Source organism: Cynara cardunculus, unplaced genomic scaffold, assembly GCF_001531365.2.
Source record: "Cynara cardunculus var. scolymus isolate 2C unplaced genomic scaffold, CcrdV1 Un_Scaffold_555, whole genome shotgun sequence".
Lineage (NCBI taxonomy): Eukaryota > Viridiplantae > Streptophyta > Magnoliopsida > Asterales > Asteraceae > Cynara > Cynara cardunculus.
Window position 1 is genome coordinate 89783 of NW_020200587.1, and position 9543 is coordinate 99325.

The 9543-nt window shown below is 36.0% G+C and overlaps 1 protein-coding gene and 1 long non-coding RNA gene across 2 annotated transcripts in view; both read left to right on the plus strand.

Moving 5' to 3' along the window:
* Positions 1-3328: 3328 nt before the first annotated feature.
* On the plus strand, positions 3329-8562 carry LOC112501777 (probable disease resistance protein At4g27220). The gene is made up of 6 exons (XM_025105492.1): positions 3329-5900; positions 6023-6541; positions 6652-7290; positions 7463-8158; positions 8307-8516; positions 8554-8562. The coding sequence occupies exons 1-6, from the start codon at positions 3687-3689 to the stop codon at positions 8560-8562; spliced, it is 4287 nt and encodes a 1428-aa protein (XP_024961260.1). The 5' UTR covers positions 3329-3686.
* Positions 8563-8565: 3 nt separating this feature from the next.
* Positions 8566-9543, plus strand: part of LOC112501788 — a 9079-nt gene continuing 8101 nt past the window's right edge. The window contains exons 1-2 of the long non-coding RNA XR_003067563.1: positions 8566-9035; positions 9119-9166. This is a non-coding gene — a long non-coding RNA (uncharacterized LOC112501788). The remainder of the gene's footprint in view (positions 9036-9118; positions 9167-9543) is intronic.

A 9543-nucleotide genomic window follows, 5' to 3' on the forward strand; every position in this document is an offset into this window, starting at 1 on the left:
TATATATAGGGTTGGGTTCACGTGAGACCAGGCTGTTTTCGTGAGACCCGTGAGACCAAATTTTTACACTTGAAACTTCACAGCAAAAATACAAACTAAAAATTCAGATTAAAACTAATAAAAACACAAAAACTAAGCGAAAATTAAAAAAAAATGGATCAAAACACTGATTTACAAAAAAAAATTCAAGAACACGAAAAAAAATTCAGAAATTAAAATCACTTATCTTTCAAATTCTTCATCCGATTTCTTGCATTCCAGCTTTGATACCAATTGTKTGTCCACAATTACTGATCAATCTTCATATCTTCATAACAATCATGGCAGATTTATGGATTTAACAATAAGAACACTATGAACACTTTATGAATATWGAGAGGAAAAGTCAATCCTCTCAATTCTGGTCAAACCTTCTATTATCAATGTATATTACAATTAGCTCACACCTACTAATTACAAAGATTAAACCATATTTATATGGTCAACCTAACTAACAAAGTCAAAGTCAAACTAGTCTAAGAAAGTCAAACACGCTGACTTTACAATTATAGACTAAAGTTAATCTTTCAAGACGAATACAATTAATACTGATTTCTCAGTCCTAACAAACACTTAGCATGAATAACTTGTACATTAGGATTTGGGATTGGATGAAACACTTAGCATGAATAACTTGTACATTGTGCATGACAATTTGTAATTAAGAGATTTTTAAAATTCTTGCATAAAATGATTGTAACTTGTGTTTGAAGGGTTGCAATTAAGATAATGACTTAAATGCTTATTAATGTAGTATAGACTAGAGCCATTAAATTACTAATTCTTGAGAGTTTTCTACCCTTTTTCCATTTATAATTAGTAATGAAACTTGTATTCCTAAATTTTGTCACTTCCTGTTTGGAAATAAATCTGTAAATTGCTGCATGTGAATGTGTTAAATTTCAGCAGGATGAATCTGATGAAATGTTGAGCCGACAAATGAAAGTGTTCAATCTTACGGTAAGTACTTACCGGGTAGGCGTCGTGTGTCGGGTAAACGGCCACTGCTTTGAGTTTGGTCTTCAGTTTCAATTGTTATTATGTTTATTGACTATACATTGAATTTCTTTTCTAGGTGGGATGAAAGTGAAGGCTGATAGGGATGAATCATCTGCCTATGCAGCTATTCTTGCTGCACAAGATGTTTCTCAGTGATGCAAGGTCTTTATTTTCTTTTTGTTTCTCTACTATAGTTTGATTTGCAAGAGTAACAATAATTGTCATGCAAGTGTGATTTGTTTCGTGGACAGCTTGAGAAATTCAAATTTTCAACATATCTTAGACATTTTTAAGTGAACGTTGAAATTTCATCGAGTAGGATAGGACCTCATAAAGCCACTATCAAACAGTGATGTATAGCGGACCGAATAAGCTATGAGTCTATTAAATGTTTTGATAGACTATTTTATAGGACTTACGTTTATAGGAACAAACAATTATGCATCCTTTGTAAAGGTGTTACAATATTAAAGATGTATTTAGGCATCCTAACAATTTCTTTAAAACATTTTTGAAATAAAGTGAGTCGAACCCCATTTTTCAAACCTTTACAGACCATCGAAAAAATTTGCTTCTAACCCATAGGAAACAAATTTTCAACTACTATACACCATATGTGAATTGGGATTGCAGGGCAGAGATCAGAGTTTAATTCAGACATGTTTTTGGTAATCTAAACAAGCGAAACTTTGGGACAGATTTGGTTAAGGCTACGAACGGGCTCGTACTTCGTGTGTAGCCTGACGAAGCCATTTATCTCAAGATCAATAACAAGATTCCTGGTCTTGGAATGAGGCTCGATTGCAGTGACCTTAATTTTCTCTATTACGAGGTAAAAGCTTTGGTTGTTCATATGATCTCGTAAAAGAATTCAAGAGAATTGTAGCACATTTAACGAGAATTTGTATTGATGATGAAGATATGCTTAAGAAATCCCAGATGCATATGAGTGGTTTCTGTTGGATGCGATCTTAGGAGAACAAAGATTGTTCATAAGAAGTGATGAACTTGATGCTGCTTGGTCTATATTCACGCCATTGTTGAAAGAACTTGAAGCCAAGAAGATTGCACCAGATTTATATCTGTATGGCAGCAGAGGATCTATAGGAGCTCATTATCTGGCGGCAAACTACAATGAGATCTTGCCGGCGACGACTGATCAGCATGTAAATGTGCTATTTTTTGTCAATCTTAAATACTTCGTCACATAAAAATTAAATATCTACATTTCCATTTTAGTTTGTCCCAAAACAAGTGTATTTTCAAAAGTAAATAGATTGCATCATGATTTTGTCTTTAGTCATGTGATGAAGAAATTCGGTACTTCCTCTATAATTAATGTGAAATCGTCATTTCCTTGATTAAAAAGTGGACATTTTTCATTAGAACATTTATTTTGGGACTAGAAAAATATTTTTTATGGGATTATGTCAAGGTGCTAAAAGGCGTGTCGTAGCATAAGACGCGTCCATGCCGTTACATTAAGTTCGATAGCTTTTGGGTAAAGTGTGGACCCCATGAGGCACACAACACGTAGGTTTTTTACAAAGCACGTTTTTTTTAACATTTTAAAAAGAATTTCAAGTTTTGTGAGCTTTGAGTATATGGGTTTAGAAACTCAATACATGTGTAATTATTTTTTCATTCGGTTTTGCTAATATACCATATTAACCTTCAACTTTATATATTAGTTGACTTGCAAAATAACCACACAAACTCATGATTCAAGGCCAAACTAATTTTTCGGAATTCTGATTCACCCGCGCTGCATCGCGCGGGTACACCACTAGTATATATATATATATATATATATATGTATATGTGTGTGTGTTATAAAAGAGGGGGTGCGATAAAAGGAAACGAAGCAATCAAGAGTATTGATATTTGTTTGGTAATGAAATCACGTGGGTGATGAGACACTCGTCGAATTGCATTAACTTTTTTTTGTTTTTTTATATATTATATTATGCATTATTTTAAATACCCAACCCCACTCATAACTCCAACTCACCAACCATCCTTTCAATTATAATCTCTCATCTTTTCTTAGTCTTCTTCCTCAGAATTGTTGACGCAGAAGATCACAAGCAGCAGCAGCAGCAGAACCATCCTGTTTGTGGTAAATGAAAGCTTTCTTCTTCCATTGCCATGTCCAGAAACTGTCAAATATGTAATTGCATAAACTTCCTTTTTGTTTGCTTCTCTGTAAGTGCTTGCACAAGTAAAAATATCGAGCAATGGAGATTGTTGCCGCCATTGTTACTCCTTTGGTTGAGGCTCTCATAGTTCCCGTTAAGAAACACCTCGGTTACTTGATTTCCTACAAAAAGTATGTGAGGGATATGGGTACAAAAATGGGAGAGTTGAAAGTTACAAGACTTGATGTTGAAAACCACATAAACCATAACAAAAGCAATTACCTTATGGTTCCAATGTAGGTCAGTGGTTGGTTGGAAAAAGTAAGAAATATCGAAGCACAAGTACTGGAAACCTTTCCTAGTGATGTCAACAGTTGCTTCAATCTCAAGGTTAGGCATAGGCTAGGAAGGAAAGCCTTTAAGATCACTCAGGATATCCACCGTCTCAAAGAAGAAAAGTCTAGGATTGATTGGACTGATCATCCAATTCCTCTTGGAAAAGTTGATTCCATGAAGGTTTCCACCTCTACACCATCAAGTCATCACAATGACTTTAAATCAAGAGAGCCGACGTTTATGGATGCACTTAAAGCTCTCGAACCAGACAACAAAACCCACATGATAGCTTTATGTGGGATGGGGGGAGTCGGGAAGACCATAATGATGCAAAACCTAAAGAAAGTTGTAAGTGAAAAGAAGTTGTTTGATTTTATTATTGAGGCTGCTATAGGGGAAAAGATGGAGGTCCTTCTAATTCAGCAAGCTATCGCAGACTTCCTGAGTTTAGATCTAAAAGAAACCACTACAGCAGCTAGAGCTATTAAGCTTCGTAAAAGTTTCGAGGCCCATTCTGATGATGGTAAGAAGAAATTTCTTATACTACTAGATGATGTATGGGAGTTCTTTGATCTGAATGATATCGGGTTAAGTCCATTGCCAAATCAAGGTATCGATTTTAAGGTATTATTGACATCACGAGACCGAGGTGTTTGTACTACGATAGGAGTTCAACTTGATTCAATTCTCAATGTGAAAGTCATAGAGAACTCAGAAGCATATAATTTCTTTCTCCAATTTGTAAGGGTTTCCAATGATGATGATCTCGATCTTGAGCTCCGTGAGATAGGAGAAGATATTGCAAATAGATGTCATGGTCTGCCCATTGCCATCAAAACCATAGCTCGTACTCTTAAAGGTAAAAGCAAGCATGTATGGGAAGATACACGTTCTAGAATAGAGAACAAAGATGTTGATGAAGCTGTGCATCAAGTTTTTGAGATAAGCTACAGAAATTTCCATGATAAAGAGACTAGATCAACTTTGTTGTTGTGTTGTTTGTTTCCCGAAGATTTCGATACTCCTGTGGAGGACTTAGTGAGGTACGGTTGGGGCTTGAAAATATTTAACAAAGTGAATACTATACGAAAAGCAAGAAACAGGTTGTACGCATGCATTGAGCGACTCATACATGCAAATTTGTTGATTCAAAGTGAGGAAGTTGGTTGTGTCAAGATGCACGATCTAGTGCGTGCTTTTGTTTTGGACATGTGTTCTGAAGGCGAACATGCTTCAGTTGTCGGTGATATGTCAAACTGGCCTGCAAAACCTGTGAGCGAGTTTTGCAAAAGAATTTCAATAACATGCACAGGAATGTCTAAGTTTCCTAGAGATCGTAAATATCCAAACCTCTTGTTATTGAAGCTTATGAATGGAGAGAAGTCGTTTCCTAAAGACTTTTATCAAGAAATGGAGAAACTTGAAGTAATAGCGTATGAAAGAATGTTTTATCCATTGATTCCCAAATCACTTCAATACTCGAGTAATCTTCGAATGCTAAGTATCCATGAATGCTCATTTATGTTTGATTGCTCTCCTGTTGGTGATCTTTTGAACTTGGAATTGCTTAGTTTTACCGATTGCAAAATAGAAAAGTTACCATCCACAATTGGAAATTTGAAGAAGCTAAAGTTACTTAATTTGACAGGCTGTAGTAATCTTTGTATTGACGATGGTGTCTTGAAAAGTTTGGTCAAACTTGAAGAGCTTTATATGGAAGGGGTTAGACGACATGCCAATGGTGATGAATTAGTAGAGTGTTCGAAAAACCTTGATGCAATAGAAATTGAGTTTTTTGGTGACAATGCTTTGCCAAAGAATATGTCATTTGGGAAACTTGAAAGATTCAAGATCTCTTTGGGATGCTCATTAAAATACCATCCTCGCCAAAACAAACACTCCTTCGAGAACACATTATGGTTGGTCACCAAAAAATGTGAACTTTTGGATTCTAGGGTGAATGATTTGTTTGGAAAAACAAAGGTGCTTCATTTACAAGTGGATGGTATAAATGATCTTGGAGATTGTTTTGGGGAATCCTTGCATCATTTTGGATGCCCATTTTTCAGTTTAAGAGTCCTTCATATTCGTGGGTGTGCACATTTAAGATACCTCTTCACAATCCATGTGGCAAATGGTCTCAAGCAGCTTGAGCACCTCAAAATTATCGAGTGCCCTGCTTTAGAAACACTTATAGATAATGAGAATTGTGAAGTTGAGGTCATTAAATTTCCAGCTCTAAAGTTCCTGTCTTTGATTAATCTACCAATGCTAATGAGTTTGTGCAAGCTGGGTGGCAACGTTATTGAGTTCCCACAACTGGAAGTATTGGAACTTGATAACCTTCCAAATTTCACTAGCATTTATCAAGATTTTCTAAAGAAAGAGGTACATATGTTTTAGTTAACGTAAAAGTTATAGTAATAAACTTCAATTTTCTAGTAGATTGAGTTAGTAATAGAAGTCACAATATTACTTGATTTGAATGTAGTTATTTGATTAATATGCAGGTTATGAGTTCTAAGTTGAAGGTTTTGACAATTATGAAGATGGAGAAGTTGAAGGAGATATGGCCAAGTCAATATTTGAGTAGTAACGAGGTTAGTCAATTGAGAATGATTCAAGTGAAAAAATGTGATAGTCTTGTGAACTTGTTTCCAAGCAATCCAATGTCGTTGTTGTATCATCTGGAACAACTTACAGTTTCCGAATGTGGTTCCATTGATGTGTTATTCAACATTGATTTGGGATCATGTGTTGATGAAATTGAGCAAGGGAACAACAACTTGAGATCTATTACAGCAATTGGATTAAGGAAACTTAGAGAGGTCTGGACGGTGAAAGGAGTAGTCAACTCTAGTCTCCCCATTCTTGGCTTTCAAAGTGTAGAATGCATAGTGATAAGAAGATGCAAGAGGTTAAGAAATGTATTCACACCTACCACCTCAAATTTTGACATGAGGGCAGTTAAGGAGATTACTATAGATGGCATTGATGGTTGGGGAGAAAATAAAAGCAACGATGAAGAGGTATGTTGTGTCATCCTAACTTTCAGTTTCATCATAAAATTGTTGATGCAATTTAGTTATTGTTAAACAAATTTGCTAATTACATTTGTTGTTGGAATTAATATATGCAGATTAATGTTACAACCAATCAAGAGATATCAGAAGTGGATGATGATATTCATAATGTTGCATTCCCATCTTATCTCATGCATAATTTGCATCAACTTCATACGCTTAAGTTACATTATTTTGAAGGGGTGGAGGTGGTGTTTAAGATAGAGAGTTCAAGTTGTAGAAAGTTGGCAACAACTCAGAATAATCAACAACCGGAACTACTCCCACACCTCAAGGATCTGGAATTAATTGGTCTGAAGAGGATGACTCATGTGTGGAAGTACGATTGGAACCAATTCTTAGTTTCTCAACAAGAACCGAAACCTTCTTCATTCGTCAATATCACGAGCATAACTCTTAGATCATGTGACTGTATAAAGTACTTATTCTCTCCTCTCATGGCCAAACTTCTATCCAACTTAATTAGCATCGGAATAGAGTCGTGTCGTGCTATGGAAGAGGTTGTTTCTAACATAGATGATGAAGATGAAGAAATGGCTACGTCTATATCTTGCCACACAAATACCACTTTCTTCCCGCGCTTAGACATTCTCGACCTTAGGGTTTTATCATGTCTAAAGCGTATCAATGGTGGTGGTAACAACTGCGGGGGCAAGGAACTCATGACTTCCACCGTTACTTCTTCTTCTGCCCAGGTATAGTTTCGTTTTTTATCACTATCATGTGAAAATTTAATTATTTACTTCAAATTTTGTATTTATCTGTAAATATCCTATCAGTTGTATATTTTATGATCTTTGTTAATATTCCCTTGTCGCATACCATATTTTAATTGATTGACTTAATTTATTTTGTCATGTATTGTAGTGTTATCAAGTTGGTGGAGCATATTGGTCCTCTTTCCAATACGCGAAAACAATAGATATACGGGCATGTAATGCCTTGTTAACTTTGTTTCCATCCCATGATGTTGGACATATGCCAAAGCTTGAAAAGTTGGTGATAACATCGTGCACATCAATGAGGGAGATATTTGAAATTGAAGGGGTCAACGAGGACATTGGTGACAATGCTAATATTGGTGAAGGAAGTGGTGATACGGTTACAATCCCAACGCCGATAAATATGACTTCACTTGAATTGCCCAATCTAAAAACCTTGTATATTGCCGGATGCCATAGTTTGAAATATATATTCACAGCTTCTGTACTTGAGAGCCTTAAGAAACTCCAGGAGTTGAAGATAAGTGATTGCTCTGCAATACAAGTGATTGTGAAGCAGGAAGACAATGGAGAGCACATAATAGGATTGGAAGATGTGGTCTTCCCTCGTCTTACGACCCTTACACTAGTTGGTTTACCAAGTCTCAAGGGGTTCTTCTTGGGGAAGAACGACTTCCAGTGGCCATTATTGGATAAGGTTGAGATCTACGGTTGTCCGCAAATGATGATTTTCACATCTGGTCGCTCGATGGCTTCGAAACTAGAATACATACATACAGGTGTAGGCAAACATAGTCTTGAATGTGGCCTCAACTTTGATTGGACCAATGCACCACATGAGGTAAAATATGTTGTTGTTACCTGGTTCATTGAACTATAAAATTAATTACTTACTAACCTCTAGTTGTAACATGTGCCTTCCACAACTAATTAACATTCTTTTAGTTTTTATCTGTGTGGCTGACCGATGTATGTCTTTTTCTTAATAGGGTCAACTCTGTAAGTCAAGTACCTGCTCGACTGGTGCAGATATAATAAAGTTACTTCAATTCCCTTGGTCTTTTTCCAACTTAGTCGAAGTACATGTACGTCCTTTTGACGTGGCTTCAAGGGCTTCAAGTAAAGCAATATTTCCAAGCAATGAGTTGTTTAACGTAGAAAATGTTGGAGATATTGAAGAAGCAGAAAAGGTATTTGAAGTAGTAGATGGGACAAATGTTGAAACACAATCTGTAGATGATGTGATACTAATTTCCAAGAAAAAACAAGTTATATGGAAGAGTAATTGGTGGATACCATCCAAACTTTCAAACCTCACAAGGGTATCACTTGCATATTGTCAAAAGCTGGAACATGTTTTCTCTCATGGCATGGCTGCTAGTTTAGTCCAACTGCAACAACTTTCTATACAGGGCTGCTTCAATTTGAAGGTAATTGTGGAGGCAGTGCGAGATGCCACTAACGAGGTGGTTTCCTTCCCTTGTCTAAAATTCTTACAACTTTCTCTTCTTTACAAATTTGAGGGATTTTGCTTGGGAAATGATCAGGCTTTTCAATGGCCATCATTAGATACTTTGATAATAGAAACATGTCCAAGTATGACAGTTTTCACCAAGGGACAGTCTACTACTCCAAAGCTAGAGGTAATAAGAACAGATTTTGGATGGTGTGAGGCGAAGGATGACATCAACTCCTTTATAAGGAAAAGAACACAAGAGGTAGGTTTGTGATATTCAATTCCTTCTAATTTGTGAGATTAAGTTATGTTATTTTAGTATGAACATTCTTGTTTTAATTACAGGGATACAAATTCTAGAGAAAGATTGATCGAGGCTTCATGGAGTTTAAGGTACGGATTCCTAACCCTTTTCGTTTATTTGATTCTTTTACATATTTTTTTTGCAAACCCTAAAGCTCTCGTTTAACTAATGACTGTTCCAAATTGTTCATTATTGTATCTTCCGTTCACTCGTGCTTGTTCTACGTTTTATATATATATATATATATATAAGGTTGGGTTCACGTGAGACCAGCCTGTTTTAGTGAGACCCGTGAGACCACATTTTTACACTTGAAACTTCACAGCAAAAACACTGTGAAGGTTAAAAAAAGTCACCTTCACAGCATTTTGCTGTGAAGTTTCAAGTGTAAAAAAGTGGTTTCACGGGTCTCACGAAAACAGGCTAGTCTCACATGATACCAAGTATATATATATATATATATATA